Genomic DNA, 22,633 nt, shown 5'->3' on the forward strand with positions numbered 1-22,633 from the left:
CAAAGTGTTTTATATGTCAAATTAGAAATACAAAATTATATATATATATATATATATATATATATATATATATATATATATATAGAGGGAGACCAAAAAATGTGGCGCGTGTGAAATGTGTATCTCGTGTTAAAAAGCGCTGATAAGCTATAATATTTCCGAAAACGAACAAAGGAGAAAGAAGGGTAAAAGGGGAAGAGAGACTGCGCTCTGACGCGCGCGCGAAAGAGATATCTACGGAATCGTAATCTCACACAAAGGGAGATAATTACCTCGCGACCGCGCATCTGTGCGACTCAAGTCGAGCGACGCCGCACAGTAAACGTCGTAAACGAGCGCGCGCGCCATTATAAGAGCGAGGGAGGGACAAAGGGAAGGAAAAGTTTTTTCGTTTCAAAAAACTATCCGAGAGAGGCGAGTGCTCCCCCGACGCCGGGTGCCAGCCTGCCTGCCTGCCTGTTCGCCTGCCTGCCTGCCTGCCTGCTCGCTTGCCTATACTCGCCTGCGGGTGCGCGCCGGTCACGAGTCACGACTGGCTCCGAGACGTCCGGCGGCGCCGACGTCGTGAACGTGAAGTAAGCGAGCGAATGAGTCAGTCAGCCGACGGACAGCGACGCGGTAGGACGCAGAATATCGCTCCGTCTTCATTCGCGCGCGCTTTCTTTCTATCTCCTTTCTCGCCGCTTTTCCTCCGCGATCGCTAATCGATCTCGTTATGCGTGACGCAATAATCGGACGAACGAGAGCGATTTATCATCCATCGTGACGATTCCGACGACGACGATGACGATAATCCCGAAGTTCTAATTCGGGGAGAAACACATGTGTGCCCGATCCTCCGAGAACGATCGTTTTTCTTTCGTTTCGACGAACGCGATCACGTTGAGCCGAAAAGTAGTTGTCGGCCTGGAGATTCGCCGCGAGATTCCAGCTGATTTTATTAAGATTCGGTTGCGCATCCCCCTGCGGAATGTTGCCGCGCGACGCGTTGACCCTCGTGACGTTGATGACAAGTCTCGCCGGTGCCGCCGTCACCAGGGGCCCGTCCGCGGATTTAGATTCGGGAGATTACGACGACAACGAAGCTCGACCCATCGATAAAGGTAACAATGTATTTTTTTTATAAGTAAACGAGAGCGAAATATTTTTTGGCAGATTTGTTTATGCAAAGAATCGTCTCCTAATTCTTTTGTCAATGAATTTTAAAAATGTGTCGAAACTTTTCTCTATTCGAAACAAAAAATACAAAGGGCCTTTGTATTCGGAAATCTCTTGAAATATAATGAGAAAGAATGTTCGATGTCCGGCATTTGTATATACCCATTGATGAAAAGATGAAAAATTATGCATTGACAGAAGGATTACATGGAAATCTCAATCTCATTACATAATTTCTGTATACTGTCACTCTCTCGACATATCAAACACATTTGTATCGCTTTGTAAAAAATTCCGTGCTATTTTGAATATGAAATAAAAATTAAAACGTTCGGTTTGATTAGGTTCTAATAATACGATGGGTTTTCGCCGATCATAAATTTTCTTCTCTCGCGCGATATCGGTTTTCCTCTCATTATTCTAACATAGATGCATATCGTAGCGTTTTGATTTGCCATTATGTTACTTGTTAGTAAAGGTGAGATAGTTGCGTGCGAATGATCGCAGGAAACACGGCGTGTACACGTGCTCGGCACGCTTGTTTTACTAATTCTCGCGAGTTTAGTAATTCGTATCTCTCCAAGGATAGAGCAGCTATCGTATTACTACGCGATTACATATCTTTATATGAGAATCGCGACTGAAAAATTAGAAAGGAAATATTCGCGATTTTGAACCAGCCTGTTTGACAATTGAAAAGAGGAAAAATATCGATCTCGATATATTTTTCTGATGCATTTGTGTATTTTCGCACAAAATTATTTTGCATTTGTATATCGGAGCCTCTTCAATTTATTATTATAATTTTGTGTATAATATTTTGAGTATACACTTCTAACTAATTTACTAAAATTTACTAAAATTGTCTTCGTCGAAATAAGAACGCAAACTTTTCAGACAACAAATTTTACAAATTATCCAATTTATATTTAAAGAACGAGAGAAAGAGAAGGAGAGAGAGGTCGATGAAAAGAGAAGAAAAGAAAAAAAAGGAACGATTCCACGTGCTTTCCTCCCAAAAATATACTCCTATACGGCGCCGAGAAGTTTGTCGGAGCAATTTGGCCGCAAACAAACAAAGGCTATTACGCGATGGTGTAAACTACCTCGGGAAAGGGGGTCGTTCTCTCGTCGTTCGCAGAATGCTCGTCGACGCGAGCAATAAAATCGTTTTATTCGAGGGGCAACGAAACGTGCGGCACGACGCGACGTACGAATGATTCACGATCGATCGATAGATTTACATCCGTAAGCGGCGCCTATCTCTCCCCTCTTCCTCTCTCTCTCTCTCTCTCTCTCTCTCTCTCTCTCTCTCTCTCTCTCTCTCTCTCTCTCTCTCTCTCTCTCTCTCTCTCTCTCTCTTCTCTCTCTCTCTCCAACTATCTACTGTATCTATTGTCAACACACATCTCTTAATCTAGTCAAGTAACGTTACACGTACGTGGTTTTCTGGTGTGAGTATGAGTGAGTGACCGCATATCTTGATAACGCATAATTAACGTTATCCATGTACAATTTTACTTATGTATGACTCCGTTTCGCCCTCTTTTTCTCTCTCTTTCTTTCGTTTCCTTCACAGCCGAACAAAGGCAGTACGGTATGCGAGATAATAAATATTGAAATTTCGTTGTTCGCACGATAGCGAGTTTAGAGAGAGGGAGAGAAAGAGAGAGACGATAAAATACACTAGGCGCCAGCTAGGCGCGCGAATAGCGGAGTTACATAGTGCGCTATATGCATGATAGAAGTATACGCGCTTGTTGCACGCGTACATTGTTGCGTCTCTCTCGTCCTCTTTTTTTTTATTTCCGTCTTGCATAATGCTCGAATCTCCAAATGGATGTTTGCTCGCCAATAATAAACGTCGATTTATTTTCCCGATGAGGAAGACTGCAAGACTCGAAAGGTGAATGTATGTGAATCGATTTCTGTACGAGATGGAATTTAATTACGTGTGCAATTAATCAATACCATCTGTCTCTCTCTAATCGGTCATCGACATATAATTATTCAAAACCGATAAGCATCAAAATGATTTCGCTCTTGCATACTCGAGATGATCTAAATTTTAAATAGATTTATATACGCAATTATGTGTCGTTTTTTTCCTAGTCACTCTTGATAAAACTAGAATAAAATTTTTTTATTAATATAGTTTTGTTCTCTCGGGCGAATTTTATTTACCTTCTATATACTTTTTTAATTGGCCCACTCGATCGCGTCGATTCCGCGGAATTATTTCGTTCGTCGATTATAGTTTCTCAAATGTATTTCACATCTCTCTGGCAAAACCGCAAACTCTGATATCGCGAGGTCGTTAATCCTCAATGGGTTCGGCGAATTGCTCGTTAAAGCATTCGCGCATTATTACAGTGGTATCCAATATGAAGAGTCCTTAAGTATATACGTCTCTTAAGTATATACGCGAGCAAAGTGAAATGTCGATCGATATCTAATGAAATCGAACCGATTTTATAATGAGTCGGGGTTAAACTTACTTACGTTCTTTCCTTCGACATCGATGGAATATTGTTACAATTTCTGCGATCTAAACTTCACGTTTGCCTGATAGCGCGATGGATCGAAAAAATACATAATGGATGTAAGGCTGCGAATATATACTATTTTTAGTTCATTACACCGAGTTGCTATGAGCCTCGCGAATCGTGTCTCCGTCGAAATTTTACGCGATTACAGATTGCGGCCTCTGTTTTATCACGGACCGCGAGATTAAAATAAATTTTGCATTACGTTACGAAGAAGCTAAACACAAGAGAGAGATCTCTCACGAGAGTTGAGACAATTTACATCCAGATGTTTCCACATTCTCGAGTTTGAAGACAATGGCATTTAAGGGATAAATTTATCGGTGACATTGTATTCTAGATCTCTCTCGAAGACTTGGGCCCATATTCTGAATCCTCTTTTATCTTCTTCTTCTTGTATGGCAGATCAGGCTTCCTAGAGGAATACGCCAATTCCTCTTTTATCGATAAAAACACCTTTAAGCATACAGTTTCTGTTACAGAAACGAAAAGAGGATTCAGAATATGAATCTTTGAGATTTCGTTACTCATCATCGTCGTCGTCGTCGTCGTGGAGCCGTTGTCTTTCGAGTAGCGCGCCGGCGACGAAAAATGCGAGCTCATCGACGCCGACGACGAGACCGAACCCTGTGCACACGCACACGACGCTCGCGTTTATCGCTGGCGCGCGCACATATATATATATACACACACACGCGCATGCGTCCTAAGTAGCACGTAGCACGGCGGCGCGGCGGCGACTACAGCTGGCGCGTTACGCTACGTGCGCGCGCACACACACATGTACGTCAACTCGGTGGCGCCTGTCGGCCTCACGGATACGCAATGCATGCGTGCGTGACGAGTTTGTACCTCTCTTTATACATATGTGTACGTTTATATATGTATGACTTTACGTACGTACCGTACGTAAATAATTTCGCGTAACTGTGTGCATATGTACACACAGTGTGTCCCTCGAACGGATCGCGATTTGGATTCCTAATGATAAATTCGTTTGCGTTCAATTTCGCTGAAGATATTCATCGTTTTCGCGCGATAGTTTCTCGCTAGAATTATTTCACGTTGAACGTATCATGCCTCGACGGTCTTCTAGAACGTTTTTGCCGCGACACCCTTGACATGGCTCGTTACTGCGTTGTGTGTCTGCACGCAACAATGACATACGGAAATGACCATACCGTCGCACATAATCATGAAGGCTCCCGCGCACGCATGTCGCGTGTAAAAGCGCGCCGAAATGCGAAATGACATTAGTAGAAGAATTACAATACTTCCCGCGGTAGCTCGTCGAATATTTGAATTTTTGATCACGCTAGAAAAGACACGGAACATACGTGTCAAGGGACACGATCGTGTCTCCTGTTAAGTCACGCGTAGCAAACCGTGCTTACATCTACACGTGGTCCGTCTAGTTGAGAATATCTCGGATTATATATCTGATCTCTCGGTAACTCGACTGGTTTTGATCGATGTATACGTTGTATATGTACACATTCCACTATTAAATAGCCAACCGTTAATTGAGACGGCGGAATTACGACGAACATAAAAGCATTCGAAAAAAAGAGTCGCGGACGCGTGTAAGTAACTGCGTCCAGATTGAGCAAAACCGACTTTCGACGCGCAAAGTTAACTCGTTCGATGGTCGCCTTGATGCAAGCCTTCCGTTTGGAGCTCGTTAATCGATGTCGGATAGTCATGTCGACGGCACGCAAACGGCTTAGCACCGCCAAGGTTCGTCCAAGTATTTCCTACCTATATCCACCTCTTTCTCGGCGTTTCAGTTAGTTATTTAAAGACGAGGCGAAATTTATGCGCTTGATCTGTTTGCGCCGCCGCGACTTTGCGCGCACGTGTGTGTAGGACGAATGACAGGCGCTCCGAGATGCTAATTCATGTAATCCCGATCTCGCTCACTACTTGTTTACGATTTAGTGCCACTTGCGTTGGTATCATTCCAAGTACCGGAACCGCATAGAGTAGTCTTTGGATGTTTGTAAAATTCCTTGTCGAGAAGACATCGTTATACGAAGAGAAACACGTTGCTTCAACATCTATGTATATCGTTCAACTCTATTATATTTTTCCAACAAATATCGCAAAATATTAGAAAATCGCGTTAATTGCCATTTTATCTTATTTAAATTTTAAATAAAATTAAAAAATTATATATGTCATAAAATTCTTTCACTATTAATCAATAATAAAAAATTTTATATCTGATAAAGTATCACGTATTTTCTCTCGAGATATGTTAAGAATTTCTAAAAATGCATATAATAAAACCGTGTAGAATCTTTCGAGATATTCGTGCAATCGTTCGTGAAGCTCGTGTTGAGAAAGCTTCTTTTTCGCCATGCAAAATCGCCGTTCGTTTGCGAAGAGTATGTATCGAGAACAAGGATGCTCTGAGAATGAGCGAGTAAACGATGGAACATGGCGTGTTTACACAGTAAGGTAGCAGATTTAAATCAAATACGCGCATCGGATTTTCTACCGATGAATCAGAGAAGCATCGCGACCGAATATACATACGTGATGAAGAAACTCTCCCTTGTAAATTGATTTACGAAAGACTTTTTGGAATTTTATTAGGAGAACGATTTCCTTTCTCTTCTGTATTTTATTACTCGAACTTATTTCTCATTGTCAGTCGAAAAAAATGTAAAGATAATATTTATATCAATCTGTAAACTTCTTTCGATTATCTCGCACATATATTTGTACTCTCTACTATTTGTTACCGATTTAATATCTCGTTCACGCGTTTATGCTTCCGCTTTTTGTTTATGTAAAAATAGCTTTGCATCACGTAAATGATCGCATGTGTAATCTTGTTATAAATGCAGCTGCTTTGGGAACTGCGTATTCCGTTTTATTGAACGTGAAATAACGCACAATCGCCTGTTAAATTCGCGTTATAGCGAAAAGTCGAGTAGAATATATTTATCGAGTATATATAATCCCCCTGGAATATTTCCGATACTCCCTTCGCCTTCCGGCGCGCTCGTTTGACGAGATTTCTCACGATCAATGTACACATGCACTCATACAGACAGGCAGACAGAGGGAAACTCTTCTTTTCACCCTTTAGCGCCCAAGGCGCATTCCGCGATATCGCTCATCAAAAATGTACGACAGGACGCAAAATCGCGCATAACATACATAACTATATACTCCCGTCCGGGAGGAGACGTTTGCTTTTCGCTATTTACAATCGGCAATCAATCACCGCGCGTGTTATATTCGTGGCATTCGGAATAGAGACGGACGCGCGCGTTATGTTAATCGGGCTTCGGCTCCTCGCTTTTTCGTATGCGACGCGACGCGACACAAGCACGCACGCACGCATGCATGCATGCATGTGCAACTTCGAGATGCGTCGAATCCGAAATGAACGAGCGTTGTCGCAATCCGCTGGCTCGGCCAGCGGCTCAGGCGATCAACGAACTTTTGTAATGCGCGATGACTAGGGGGAGGAAGGGGAGAGAGAGGGGAGAAGCCGCGAGCGCCAATTATTATAATCTAAATCGACAAGAACGAGATATTAATGTCGATAGAGGAAAAGGACGGAAATTCACAGAGAATTATGGAACTGTATATACTATTCTCTTTATCATCTTCGAGTTTATCATCTTCGAAAGTAAACTTTGAAAATTGGATTATTTTCTATTTCATTATTATTATTATTGTTATTATTTTTTTAATTTTTATTATACGTGATTTAGTATATTTTTAAGCATAAAAAGCAATTATTTAAACAATTACGAACAAAAATTATACTCGTCCAAAAATTATATACATACATTCTTTCTCTCTCCCTTATACTTCATCTTCTATTTTAATATAATTCTCACTTTAATAATAGCTTCTCGATTTAATATGTTGAATTTCCAAATCAAAGTTTATCTTTTTTCCCCTTGGTCAGTTGTAAAACGATAGAAATTGAAGAATTTCCGTGAGTTTAATTTCGTGAGGAATGCCAATAGATAAAGTCTATCGTTACTTCGAAATGAGCTCGAGAGACGTGCTTTCCTACATACATTCATTTGCATTTTCGCCGAGCATTCGCTGCCAATTGCTGGAATAGAAATCTTCTCTTCTCTCTGTCTTTCTCCCTTCTACGCGTTGAATCGCGGCTCGCATCGGAATCACGTGCCACCAACACTCGCGATAGCTAGCCAATAACGGCGCGACCGTTCTGGATCAATTAACGCGATTCCGAGCTTCCCCCTTCAGGGCAGCGGCAGCGCTTTTTGCGGTACCGATGACGTGCGCGCGTTGCTCGAGGCGAGCGAAAGTAATCGCGGGGATAAGGAACGAGAGAATCTCGGCGCTCATGTTCCGTACCGTATTATTGCGAAGGGGAACGTCGATGATTAATTATCTCGAGCGCGCGCAAAATCTTCCCGATGGGAAGAAAATTGCGCGCGCGTTTATCTCCGCGAGCCGATTTCTTTTACAGAGAGAGATCTCTTATTCTGGACTTCGTGCACAGAGAGAATTTTCTCTTAGAATTTACCCTAAAAATCATAGTAATCGTGGAACAATACGGTATGGAAAGAATTTTATGAGAATTTCTCCGATTAATATTTATTACAATAAAAATAATATCTATCACAATAAAATATAAAACATGTTTGATTAATTTTACTATACAGTTTAGTAAATTCTAAGAAAAAAAATTCTCAGTGTGTTTGGCGACTTTGAAGATATCGCGTCTCTCATCATAGTAACACTCCTGTATCGATACAGTCACAATACGTTTCTATAAATAAATGCCGCACGCGATAGATTCTCGGGATCAATGTCAACGATTCCAAGGAAACGTGTCTATAAATATATACGCGCGCTAAAGTCACAAGTTAATTCATATCAATAATATATTTTGCACTTCTGTTTCTTACAATTATTACGACAGATTAACGAGAATCTTATCTCTCTATTTAACAGTTTCAGCATTTCAGTTTTGCTCTTTCATGCCAAAGAGTTATGACGAAATCTTATAACGCGATACAAAGATCTCTTCTTCTTCTTCCTTGGATTTGATTGATATTGAACGATTAGTAATATATGTAACTGATTTTAAAAAATTTTGTAGTTATTATGTAATGACTAAATTCTATGTAAGTTGAAATATTGAAATTTTTTGCAAATGTTCGAGATATAAAATAAAATCTTTGCGACCGAAAACAGATTGAAGTCAAAGTACTTAAAAACTTGATATTGAAAAATAGGATCCAAACAAAAGACACGCGCAATATCGCATTGAACATGTTCGTTCTCGTCCACGGATGATAACGAATTACGCGATAAAAAGATGTTTGTGGTATGAGATAAAAAAACAATGCGTCTCGCGTAACAGAGAGGATGGGCTCCAGTTTCATTGATGGGACTCGTTGAAGCGTGATCGAATCAGGAACGCGATACCGTTTAACAGCACCGTTCGCGTGCACACTTTACGGCACGCGGCTGTTCATCGTCTACCTGCTGCCGCGAATATTGGATGTTTTCCAGCAACGTTACACTGCGTAATACGGTGTATGACTCAATGCTTTCCAACTACGACACAATCGTACACCACTAAAATGATGTCTTCGATTGTGTCATCGTTTTGTGTCACTTCATTTTGCCAACATTTTTACATTTGGTACCATTTAGTACTATTTTTTTCTAGGGAGTCTTCCAATACAAAAGATAAATTTAAAAAAATTTAAAGAAAACTTAAACTTTGAAAATATATATAACGACTGCCTTGTACACTGATGGTGAAATACAAAAGCTAATAAGCAGCATTCCAGCTACATGTCGACACTGTGTAACATTGTGTCACCCAGTGTATGACTGTGTTCTGTTGCTGGAAAGTACCCGTTGACACGTGCGTGCGCGTGAGCCAAGTTGTCCATCCAAATTTACCAACGTTAATTTTTACCGCTTTGCCAAGTTCGCGCTTTGTGATATAAAATTACGAAATTATGCCGCTCCTATACCATCAAAATGAACCTAAACGCTCCACCAGTTTCACCAGCTGGAAAACGAAAAGCTCGTTGGGTGTGTCGCCTCTTTCCCATCATAAAGACATACTTAACGGCTCGCAACTGTTTCGGGTGGTTGGCTCGCACTTCCTTTCAGCATAATATCATACACACGCCTTTCTGCTCTCGCAATAAATCACTCAACTCTCTACAGTGTGTAATACAGTATAAAAAAACTATCCAAAAAAATATTGTTCATCAACAAACGATGCTATGTTGAACTCTCGTAATCTCGAATCGCATGGAAAGGATGAGAAAGGGGCAGAAACTCGCTGAAGATCGCGCTTTGCGCGACACGACACATTGCCCGACATATTTGTCTCGCGCAATTAAACTCTGAAGCGGCTCTTGGCATCGTCGGCTAATTGTAAGCGCCAGCTGATGCTTGATGTTGTTGATTTGCGCTAACTGCGCACGCAAACGAGCCGAGAACAAAGGCCTCTAAGGGACATTATTCCGGGGCGTTACACGCCTTTATCTTTTCGCCGCTTCCGTGACAACCGCGAGAAAACAGGGAAATAAGAAGTCAGATATTATCTCTTATATCACCGATAAGATATAATATATATACAATTGCAAAATATGTGATCGATTGGAAAACAGACGCGAACTGAAGGATAATTTTGTCGTTGACGATTAAACAAACTGACGCGACTGACGGTTCAGGAGACGAGTCCATCATTGTCGATGGAGAGAAATGGTTGTTTCTCGAATACACGAATGCGCACGTTATGATTTTAAGTTTAATTAACCAGAACCTCTCAGAGCTAATCACGCGCGCGTTCGGCGAGCGATAATCAAAGGTGGATTGCGGTGAATTGGCTTCGCAAAAAAAAAAAAAAAAAAAAAAAAAACTACCATGAAAATTATCATAAAGGGGGCCTCGGCGTTCTTCAAGGACCAACGCGTGTAATTTGGAGCAATTTGGCAATTGCATATAATTGATGAGGATGCCTTTTACTTGCCGATGGGCCGCTCGCGTCGCGTCCGCGTATCCGCAGTTAAGTAGGGCTAATCACCAGGTTGCCCAGGGTTCTCGGGAACATCAAGAACCTGTCTTCTAGCGCCGAAACGTCGGGGCCGCGTATATACTTACGCCGGTCCCTATACTATATTCGGTTGGGGCCTTAGATACCTGGTGTACCTCCCTTTCTGTCTCTCCCTCTCTCTCTTTCCGTCCAGTCTATGGAATGGCAGGGCCCCCGAAGAAGAGAGACCCTCCGCCTACTTCCCAGAAACAAGGACCACGGCTCCCCATTGTTCTTGCTAATTGCCACCCTCCTGTAACCGTCCGGGCGGCGTCCACCCGCTTCCCGGACCGTTTTAAGCCGCCTCTCCACCTCCCCTCTCCCTACCCTTATAATGGTTCGGATAGCTCGGCTCGATAGTTACAAGTCCCAACGCAAATACCACTTTCGGTACTGCACCTTTGTGAAACGGAAATTGGCCGAAAGCTGGGCGAGCGGGATCGTTCGGGATTGTCCCACGCCCCTCTCGTCTCTCGCCCTGAAGGGAGGTTCGTTTACCGCATAGCGAAAATATTTTACCTGTTTTATTCTCCCTCTTCTTTTGGACGATGCGTTCTAGAAACACGGAAAGTTACCCCCGAGGTGATGATTTCAAGGGCGTTGCTCTGCATTTTCCCAGAAATGCGACCGAAACGTCTTTCAAGTTTTCTTTTGTAAAATTGAGAATAATAGAGACATTTATCTCTCGTAGAATCGCCTCTCTTTGAGAACCTGCAACAGGTAATTACGTGCATATAAAAAATGCTAATTTATAATTTAGAGCAATTAATTCAAGATAAAATTGATTAAAAATTTACAATAATAAGAATAATAATGAAAAAGGAAAAATATAAAAGAAATAAAAATATGGAAAAATTTTGTGAAAATAATTATTCTCGGCCTAATTACGAAGTAGAAATCCTATGACATCTTACTCCTCGAAGACACATAGATAGATAATTTACTCAACCGCTTTATTCAGTCCGAACATCACATTCGACAAAAGAGAGAGCTGCTCATTCTAAACACATGACGCAAATTTAATCCTTCTGTCATGACCGTATATCCGGGTACCCAAAGCAATCTTAAATAAAATGTGTCGGACCTTTCTCGACCCGAAACAAAATACAAAACGCTTTTGTATTAGGAAATCTTTTAAAATATAACGAGAAAGAATGTTCGATGTCCAGTAGCTGTCAGAAAGAAACTGTCGCAACATGTTGGTACCCAGATACCCATACATTGATGGAAAGATAAAAAATTATGTATTGACACAGAGTTAATTAATTCTTCAAATTTTTCCAGCACAATAAGATTATCGAATGGGTCATATGATTTTCGAGACTCGTATCGCGAGCACTTTTGTCTCTCGACAAAAGGTTTCTCACGAACCATGCCGAGACGACGAGCTTCCTCGACGAAGCGGACCGGTCCTCTTCATGGCCGGCGCTCTTTCGGCCACTCCTTTCGTCTTTCCACGACGATGCTGATGAGGAGCCGTCCGTCCCTCTTTTTCCCTTTCGCATAACTCCGCGAGTTCATAACCCGTTCGCTCCCTAGGTACAAACAGGTGTCTCGCGGCCGGCTACTCGTCGGACCCTCGTGATTCTCTCGATCCTTTTCTTTTTCGATCCGCGCGAGTCGTTTATAATTCTCACCGCTACCTTAATACTCCTAATGGGATATCTCCGCATTTTTCTTCGTGAATACGCGACGAAAAGAAAAACTAAATTCCGACGAGCAAACGGAAATGCCAATATCTTTTTGGCTCGTTGACGAAGTATTTCGAAATCAGCGCGAAACAGAGACGCGATTTGTTCTCGCTCTCATGTTAATTACTGTTACGCGGACTGTAGCGCTAATTAGAAAAGCGCGTTCGCTAATGCATTTGGCTTGATACAGAGTTCGCAATATGTATGTACCTAGACAAGACGACGTTGCGCAACACTTTCACGGATTACATGGATATACTTGAGGAAGCTCGTTAGTTTCATCACTGCGTAACAGAGACTGGCATATATCTTGGAAGACAGGGTCGCCATCAACCAGTAATAAATCAAAGAAGTTTATTATTACATTCAAAACATTTTTCTTTCATTCAATTATCTGATTTACGATTATATTTCAGGCTTTTTAAAATTGAAAAATAAGACAAAGTTGTTTCAGGTCAATCGTATAATAAGAAACAATGTCTAACTTTATTTATATCGATAGAACGTAATATTTTAGTATTTATTGTGAAATTGATTAAATAATATAATTTAAAAATTTTTTGCTACCTTAAAAAAAAGCTCTAGAAAATAATGTTATATTATTTCTCTAAATGTATCATGTTATATTTTTTAACGTAATGTTTTCTTCATCAATAATTAAAAGACTTTATTATTATTACTATTATTTGATTTTTCTATCTATTTTCGATTTTAAGATATCATTCAGTTTTTTTACGGTCGAAAAAATTTAATTTCCTGTTTTTTTAACTGGATCTTTACGTAAGATATCTTTTATGTTAACAGCGGCCCTGGCGCTATATACCTATTACATATATACTCGTACATAGATCGCCGCTCTTCTAATTGCATGTACATACAAACGGTGCTCGTTCGAATCAAGTCCAGCTAGAGCTTTCTATCCTCGGGCGGGTGACTCGGAGCCTCGTTCATCAGGATATCGCGAGTCTGTAATCGCGAACCTTTATCTTCGAAACGCTTCTCTTTTCGCACTTGCGTACGATGATACCATCGATTGCTTTTATATTCGTTTCTATCTTCCTCTAAATCGAGAAAGACTATATAATAACTATCTCTGGATAAAAAATTTCATACGATCGAGATCTGCATCCTGTAAGGTATATATTTCTGGATGAAGCTAATTTTGGGGGGGGGGGGCTCAAAGTTACATATAATGATTTGTGACATGTTTGAATTGCGATAAATCGAAATAGAATGGTTCGCGATATTCGACGATCGGGCACGTCAAACTCGACGATGGGAGAGATCTCGCTATCGAAGAAAAGAGAAAAGAGAAATATATATACGATGATAAAAAAATGAAAAAAAGAGAGAGGGGGATGACTCGCCCAGGCTGGCCCAGGGAATAATTAATATACCACGGACGCATAACGAACGACTTTGCGATGCAGTTTGTTTGTTTTCGGATGGCTATTCCCCAGCCTCAGGCTTGCCGGTCGTATCTCTCTTTAGTCGGGGGCCTCTCGACCTCCCGCTGCTTTCTCTCCCTTTCCTTCTCTTTATTTTTTTTATTTTAAACGCACGCACACACATACGGGATTGTCTTCCGAGTGCCTCTTCTTTACAGTCTTCTTTCCGAAGCTACTGTTTCTTATTTCGACTCAATCTTTACATTAGCATTTTTAATACGCTTTTTCTCTTAAAAATATATGCTTATTTCACAAATATTGCACGATATAAAATATATCCGAATTAAAAGAATAATTTTTTCTTTTTATTCAAAATGTAAAATCGATATTTTGTATATATATTATAATAAAATTCTCGCGGTTTGATAAAACGAATGTTGAAACGAAGGAAGTTTCATCATCGAGATACGCACAAATTTAACGCTCCGAGGACGTTCCGAGAAACTGAAGTATACACTTGCGACTTCAGAGTCTACGTGTAATTTTCCAATTCGCGAAATACGTAATACCGCCGTCGCGATGGTATCGTCTCAAGTGGCCCCTATTCTTTGTCTCGCGCGTTTATTTGGCGCAGAGTCGCTCCAGAGAGGAGGAAGAAGAGGAGAGGAGATATGCGCGGAAGGCAGCACCGCATGCCTCTCTCCATATATCCTCTCCACTTTAATCTTTCTTTTGTGACTCGGCTGTTTTAGCGTTTTTTATTCCCCGATGAGCTGGTGGACCCCGACAGGCCGCGAACGGAGAAGAGAGAGAGAGAGAGAGAGGGGCTTCGCTCGCCGGCGAAGGGAGAGAGCTGGGGAAGGAGGGGGAGAGACGGAGGAAGGCAGCAAGACATCGCTGCGGGCTTATTAGCAAGAAACCGGTGGGGAAAGACCAAGTCGCGAGGGGGGAATCGGCAAGATGGTTGGACCCAAGGGGGTTGTGGGGGCAAACGAAGCCGAGCATGCTCGCGGATAAAGATGGCCTCGCAATATCATAATAAACGTAATCTCGTCTCTTTCTCGTATCTTCTCTGTCTTTGCCCTCCTCCTCCTCCTTCAGCCTTTCTTTTCGTTCATCTCGTACGGTTCTCATTAACGCACAGTCGGGGGGATGCGGCCACCCTCCTTGCGTGCACTCGCGCTCGGAATACAACATTTTTCTGATGCGGTCAGACTCGTTCGAAAATCTCGATAAAGACAATCTCCTTTCCCTCCCCTTTCCCTCCGCGAACGATTTATGCGCGCTTGAAGAGCTTTGAGAAATCGGGCTGTCAAGGTCCTCTCGGCTTGCTGACGAAAAAGTGACCGAGTCACTTGTTTCGTTCATTAAGAGAAAAAAATAATCGTGACCACAAATTCTTATGCTTGACAAAATTAAGATGCGTCAAATATATTCGAAAAATATTTAGAGTTTAATCTCTAATGTATTTTTTTCATATACAATTACTCAAACTGGAATAATTGAAAATTTTATATACACGTTGCTTCTGATTGATACAACGCAGATGAGAATATCCTTCAATTTTCAATTACTCCACTCAATCGTTTGATCTTAAAAGTGTTTCATTGTGAACTTACCATATCGATCCCTTTTTTCGGTTTGCAGATTCCTCTAAAGCGAAAGAAGTGAGATGCTACTGCAATCAACCGGAATGCGTTCCCCTGGGGTACATGTGTCGCGGTAGAGGATGCTTCACGGAGTTGCCGTCGAGTGTAAAGGAACCGCTCTCGAAAGCGGAACACAGCGTCCTTAGCGGTTGCCTGGACGGGAGCTCGAAAAATGGCCAGTGCCCCGCGGGATTCCTCTGCTGCGACCAGGATCTCTGCAATCACGTAGACAGTCCTGCGATGAAAAGCAAACTCAACCAGACTCTACGAGGTTCGACGCGACCGCTCTCTTTCTCTCTGCGCATTTTTAGCGCATCGTTCTCAACATTAGTCCTGTCATTGTATCTGTCATGTTTTGATCATTGTATGACATCTTAATTTGTCAATTATTTAGATATCATATCATGTGTACGATTAGAATCTTGCTCCATATTTTTGCACAATATCAATTGAAATTGATCCTTCTGTCAATAACGGGTACCAAAAGCAACTTAAAATATAACACGAAAGAATGTTCGATGCCCAGCAGCTGTTATAAAGAAATTATTATTGTTCAATGTGTCAAAAACACACAGTTGGTACCTGGGTATCCATACATTGATGAAAAGATGAAAAATTATTTATTGACAAAAGGATTTAATATATTTTTAAATAAATCAAAAATACCTTTTTAAATCTACGGGAAATCAAACATCTGATTGCTTGTTTATGATGTCGTTGTAGTAATGATCAGCGATCGGCGAGCGTACTTGGCTCCGATGCATCCGGACAGTCAGGATGTAGGAAATCAGGCGACAGTGCATTGGTTCCCAAGCGCGACGATCGGCGTGGCTGTCTGCGGATTCGTCCTCTTGCTGATGATCGGCAGTCTAGCTGTCAGGTGGCTCCAGCCCATGCCGCCGCAAAATACAAATAAATTCGTGCCGCATAGGACATCCGACAACGGGCCGCCCTTACTTGGACCACCGAAAGTGCCTCTGGTTTAAGAAACCCCGCGCGCGATCCAAAGACAAAAGTTTCGTCGACGATGGTGTTCGAAGTAATAGTTTATAATTTAAGTAGAGCTGAGCTTTAGTATATGACTCACGGAGACAATCGGGAGTTGTGCCATATACCATGTGTATTCGAGTCTTGATCGCAGTAGATGTACTGTGGATAAAATTATTTTATACAATTTACAAATAGTGATCTTATTACAATATTTAACTTTGTTTCAACTCCGTCGATTTCTAACGGTGTGTGTGTTTAATATACATGTACAGCATGCAAGTTTCTGCAAGAGATTTTACGGAGATACGCCGGGGTCATATACTAAAAAGAGTCCAGCCATAAGGCTATCTAGAAAGCTAGCGGGCCATCGGAGGCTCCACTTGGCTGTGAATTTTACGAAGAAAGCAACTAACTGTAAATTATATATATCGTAACGATTAGGATGTATTTTACTTGTTGCATTTCCTCGAAACGTCATCGCGACGACGTGAGATCGAAGAGTGAGAACCGAGAGAGGAGTCGAGACTTTTTTTATGAGACCCTCTAAACATGACGTTTACGACAATACAGTGCGTACAGTTTCTGTGTCGTTGTAAAATTGTAAATATAGATATATGTACCTATACATGTATTTTTTATCATATTGAATATTGATTCGACGATGTTGCTCTAGTTAACGTTGCAATCATCGTGAATTCTCTCGTTCCCTAAAAATATTATATATAATTTTTATTTACAAACAGTACTCTTCGAGTAAAGTAAAGAAAGACTATATTTCACAAATTATCTCGTAACGGGAAATAAATTTTTGTAATTGACATTAATTTTGTTGTACCGTTGCGACTCTTCAGCCACAGCCATTAAATTTGTTTGCAAGAGCGTACTTTAGGAACTTAATTATATTTTTAAGCGTATTCCGTATAAACACTATATTGTGATATATACTACGACATAATAACGATTAAATAAATACATGTAGAGATCTGCCTAGACTTTGTTTTACATTGTGTTACTTGTGAGAAGTGAACAAAAAAAATCAAAGTAAAGTGTATTTTTTAAGCGTCTCAATGTGTTATGTTTTGTCTCTATTTATTTGTTCCTTTTCATTGACAACATATATATATATATATATATATATATATATATATATATATATATATATATATATATATATATACACACACCATATCGGTATTCGGTATATAGGAAGGATACGTCATTACTCTATAAAATAAGTTCTATTCCATTTGATCAACTCAGAACATGATGTCGTGCGATTTTAATCTTCATAAAAGACGCGCATAATATAAACATTTTGGCATCACAGTTTAAAAACCGTTCATTATTTTTCTCATATATATCATATTCAATTTGTTTCACAAAATTCTTATTTATTATATCTCTTATTTTGTGTGTCTTACGGGTCATTATTTTTTTTTTTTTTTACTCTGTTCCAAAAAAGTGCATTATTTTACAAAAATACTGTTCAAGGTATACTGTATCGCTTTCAATTCTTATATTTTTCTGATCCTCGGCAGAAAATAAATGTTACCTTTCCTTAAAAAAAAAAAAAAAATTATAATAAAAGCGATTCTCTCATCTTCTCAAGTCAATTGAATTTCGAGCGTGAAATTACGCGTCTTGTCTATATATGTACATGCACATGTAACATAGAAATATCGAGATTAATTGTTTTATCAGTCACAACCCACATGACATGGGTTTTTTCCGGAGTAATATTACATTAATAATGTAATGATTTTAGGAAAGTATCTCTCCGAATGATTTGACATAGGCCTCGTGAAGTTTGTTAATAAAATCCGGATCGCTCTTTAACAGATAGTTGAAAGCTTGTAAAAGCTGATTCCTCGTCAACGGTTCCAATGGTCTGCTCAAGGGCTCAGGTGGGCTGGGAGCGGCAAACATGACAGGAGGTATTAACGCCGGCGCCGATCCTCTTCCTGACAACGTAGGCGCTGCCGGGATAATGTCGTCCGATGACTAGATCAAATAAAAGGGGCAAAAATTAAGATATGCATGTATTTAATAAATTCGAGATAGATAACGAATTACTGAAGTTTTCTTACTGTGTTTCCGGAGGCGTGAGCAAATAATGACGCAAGCGGATTGGCATTGCTGGTATTGGTAATGTTTGAAGCTTGATGATTTCTTAAAGTAGACGTCGATGTGTTGGTTGGAGATTGTATCCTGAGGAATCTAGTCGTTCCGTTCGAATCGCTGACGCTCTGAGTTACGGGTAGCGGCAGATCTTGCGAGATCGGCGCTGACGTGGACATTACCGACTCCTGTTGAGTCGGTTTGTTCCGCCTTTTAGATCTGTTGGCCGAAGGAATCGACGTCGGCTGCGACTGATTGACGATGGGCTGCGGTGTTATAGATCTCTGCTTCTCAATATGTTTCTCAATATGTTCCAAAGTGTGCGCCGCCGGATAGGACATTAAACGCGCGAGTATAGGTTTATTCGACTCGACTGGACTCTCTCCCGACGTAGGTTGATTGCCTGGTTTGAAATGCCCAGTGTTCACCTGCACGACAAGATACAAACCATGAATAAAGAATCGAGTACACGTGTCGCTCTAAAGTACAGATGATGCTACTGACCTTAGCTTTAGCAAAAAAGTCCATTACACTTTGCGAAGTGACGTCAGGTCCTAAGGGAGCGGATAATGAGCTAGAAATATTGTCAGTTGTGGGTGTAACCAATGGAGACTTCGATCCGATCGCGTTTCCGCTATCGCCACCTCCGCCTCCACCTCCCCCGCTGACTCTGCACGTGTTGAAGTCTTCTTGCGCCTTGCTGAGCATACTAAATATATCCACATTGTTTACATTCGTCGGTCCTAAGACCTGTTTCTTAACTTTATTCTGCGGCTTGCTGTTGATCTTGCGACTCTCTTCGCATTCTTTCAAAAGTTGATTCAATTTGTTTGCGATGCGAACACACTCTTCCTTTTCGTAGAACCAAATACCATAGATGTTGCATCTGGAATTTCTATATAGCAGAAATGGTTCCTGCAGTTGCAAATCTAAACCCGGGGCAACTGGTTCTACTAGATTGTTCGTGTTCAATCTGCAACAGATTTAATTTTTTTTTTTTTTTTTTTTTACATACAATATACATACTATCAATACTATTGATATAAAAAAATATATAAGAGAATGTGAGAGAGATATCGCGCAGAGTTTAGAATAAAATAAGTGATTTGCGTTCGCGAATGTAACACACCCACAAACAACGCGTTATAATCCGAACCTTAAATCAGGATGGAGAGATGTATGTTACCTGTTCATTATGAGAATACTGTTATACGGCTCGCCGTTTCTCGAATAGAGAAATAGAGCTCCCTCGATGTCGGTCTTTTCCCACTCGTTCTCCTCCCCGTTGAAGGTATACAATGCGACGTGGGTCGCGGTCTCGAGGATATCCTTGACATAAGGATCGACTCGTTTCAACGCGGCCACGTTCATCCTCGACTCCGTTCGATCCGTCATGATGATAATGATGATGATGATAATAATGAAATATTATTGAGATTGCGACACGAGATTGGTCCAGAATCCAGCGATTTAGCTTCAAGCAGATGATTTCCACCACCTTTCGGAGTCGATCGCACCAGTCACGAAGAGAGTCGTATTTTCAAATAACGTAAGCAGCTGCTTCTGCAATGAACGCCATACTAGATTCTCGGGTTGATACGACTGGGACGCTAAGGAATTCGCGAAGTGTTCGAAAGATGGCACGACGGCGCCATTTTGTTTGTTTTTTTTCTTTTTTTTTTAGATACGTAATGAAGATGGCTGTAACACAGATTAATAGACAGATAGCCAAAGGTCTGAAAAAGGCAAGACCGGCATTTCCGTGCGACAGACTTTGCCCCTTACCGACACACTTTGCCCCTGGTTCGAGTCCGTGCTAAACTCCGTTAACTTTACCAAAAGACTTTGCCCCTGGTTCGAGTCCGTGCTAAACTCCGTTAACTTTACCAAAAGACTTCGCCCCTGCACCCCTATTCTGTAACTTTTTAACAATACTTTCAAGGAGAGATCGCGGTTGACTCTTTACCGATTTTGATCTCCTTTTTTATAGTGAATCTGTATTGAATTTAAGTTGATCCGTGTTCGAGCTTTTCGTCCAATGCGCCTTGTAAGTAATATTTTTTTTTTTTTATATTGGATATTTAGAGAAATTTTCATGTTTGTTATAAGGCCTAAAGAAAGACACAGTTTTGATTAGTACCGCTGGCGCAGCGAGAGAACACAAGAGTAGTAACTGTGGGGATCGATCCAAGGTTCAAAACTTGGGATGACATAACTTTTTTTTGTTTTTTATTATTTTTTATGTATATGTTATATGTATTATTTATTACGTAGACATAAATATTCGGCATATATTTATTGTTTTTTAGATACGCATATATCTTCTTATATATTTAAAATGTATAAAATAATCATAATATAAATAAAATATTTTTAGAAATATTTTAATTTTTTAAAAATTCATACATTTTTTAAATTTTTAATCCGAATGTTTTCCGTAAGTTATGAAAAGTGTGTATTCTAACATTATTAGATTATTTAAGAAAATTTAAAAAATGTATAAATTTTTAAAAAGTAAAAATATTTCTAAAAATATTTCTCTGTAAAAATATTTTATTTATATTATGATTATTTTATACATTTTAAATATATAAGAAGATATATGCGTATCTAAAAAACAATAAATATATGCCGAATATTTATGTCTACGTAATAAATAATACATATAACATATACATATAAAATAATAAAAAACAAAAAAAAATTATGCCATCCCAAGTTTTGAACCTGGGATCCCACAATTACTACTATTACCGTCGTATTAACGACGCGACTTTTGACTTCGAAAATGACTTATTTCTTGGGAATGTAGTTAGTAGTTACTGCATTGGCCACTACTACGATATGGCGCTGAAATCAGTGAGAAATGCCGGTCTCGCCTTCATCCAGGTCTTTGGCTATCTGTCTATTAATCTGTGGCTGTAATTTGAGGTTTGTTCTTTACAATTAAACTTTCCGCACTAGAGTGCACTAATCACTTCTTTCTCTTTCTTTCCAACACTTGAATATACATCTGTTTTATTTTCAGTGTATAAAATTAGTGCAGAAAGTTCAATTATGAAGAACAAGTCTTTGATTGGAGCAGCCAAATTGTCGCGAGCGAATCGTTATTCGCGCTCTGGAGCTCAATTCTGTACACGCGTATCGACAACTGTCGGTTCGGTAAGTTAGCGACGTTCGTTGTTTGCACTACCGACATAGACGGATTGAACCTATTATTCTATATACAATGGTCGTAACGACATCCATCGTTGCAAGCGACAGTCGTCGGTACGACTTTATCGTAAAGTACAGTCATAGATAAAAGAGAGTTTTCAGCCAATAGCATTGCGAATTGTAGAATGGTCCTAAGGTTTACAAATAAAGAACAGCTCTGTCGTTTTTCGCGCCACGTTAATTACACACGTGTAATATATGTATATATATTTTAGACTCGTAAAAGTATGTATAATATTATATATAATTTTATATGACTATATAATTATATATATTAATGTTGCCTGACTCCTATATATATCCTATATGATTTCATATGATTTATTATATAATTATGTTATATAAAATATATAATATATATATATATATATATCTACAATATATAATTATATAATATATCATATAAAATCATTTATAATTATACATATTTATATTTATACAGAATTTTATATATTATATATATCGTCATTCTCTTCTTTCTACACGACGTTCCGCATTTTTCGCTCTGTGTTGTAATAATAATAACTCCCAAGCGAGAAATTCTTGTACCATTTTTATTTTAATGCTAAAACATGTTTATATTTATAAGATGGTAAATAAAAATTAATAATAATATATAATATATATTAGAATATAATACGTGTCGCTTGACGCTGTTAACGACACCGACGACTGTCGGTGAACGTGTACAGAATTGAGCCCCTGCTTTACTGACAGCTGACAGCACAATTCGGTCTCGAAAAAGGCGAGGATGAGTCTAGAAGGCGCCTTCTCGATTATAATGATCGATTATGATTGATCGCTCTCGCGC

The 22,633-nt window shown here is 39.9% G+C and overlaps 2 protein-coding genes across 2 annotated transcripts; one reads left to right on the top strand and one right to left on the bottom strand.

The window, feature by feature from the left end:
* The first annotated feature begins 526 nt into the window (after positions 1-526).
* Positions 527-17,473, top strand: LOC145932732 (BMP and activin membrane-bound inhibitor homolog). Its single transcript, XM_083031932.1, has 3 exons — positions 527-1,103; positions 15,497-15,769; positions 16,222-17,473. The coding sequence occupies exons 1-3, from the start codon at positions 971-973 to the stop codon at positions 16,482-16,484; spliced, it is 669 nt and encodes a 222-aa protein (XP_082888058.1). The 5' UTR covers positions 527-970; the 3' UTR covers positions 16,485-17,473.
* Positions 17,474-17,662: 189 nt separating this feature from the next.
* Dcp1 (decapping mRNA 1) lies at positions 17,663-20,248 on the bottom strand. The gene is made up of 4 exons (XM_083031928.1): positions 19,793-20,248; positions 19,111-19,579; positions 18,576-19,034; positions 17,663-18,489 (listed from the first exon to the last, which is right to left on the bottom strand). Exons 1-4 carry the CDS (start codon positions 19,999-20,001, stop codon positions 18,250-18,252), a joined length of 1,377 nt encoding a protein of 458 aa, XP_082888054.1. The 5' UTR covers positions 20,002-20,248; the 3' UTR covers positions 17,663-18,249.
* Between the last annotated feature and the right edge of the window lie 2,385 nt (positions 20,249-22,633).

Source organism: Prenolepis imparis, unplaced genomic scaffold, assembly GCF_030444845.1.
Source record: "Prenolepis imparis isolate NDT839.2.m4 unplaced genomic scaffold, iyPreImpa1.0 SCAF_2, whole genome shotgun sequence".
In the NCBI taxonomy this organism is placed as follows: domain Eukaryota; kingdom Metazoa; phylum Arthropoda; class Insecta; order Hymenoptera; family Formicidae; genus Prenolepis; species Prenolepis imparis.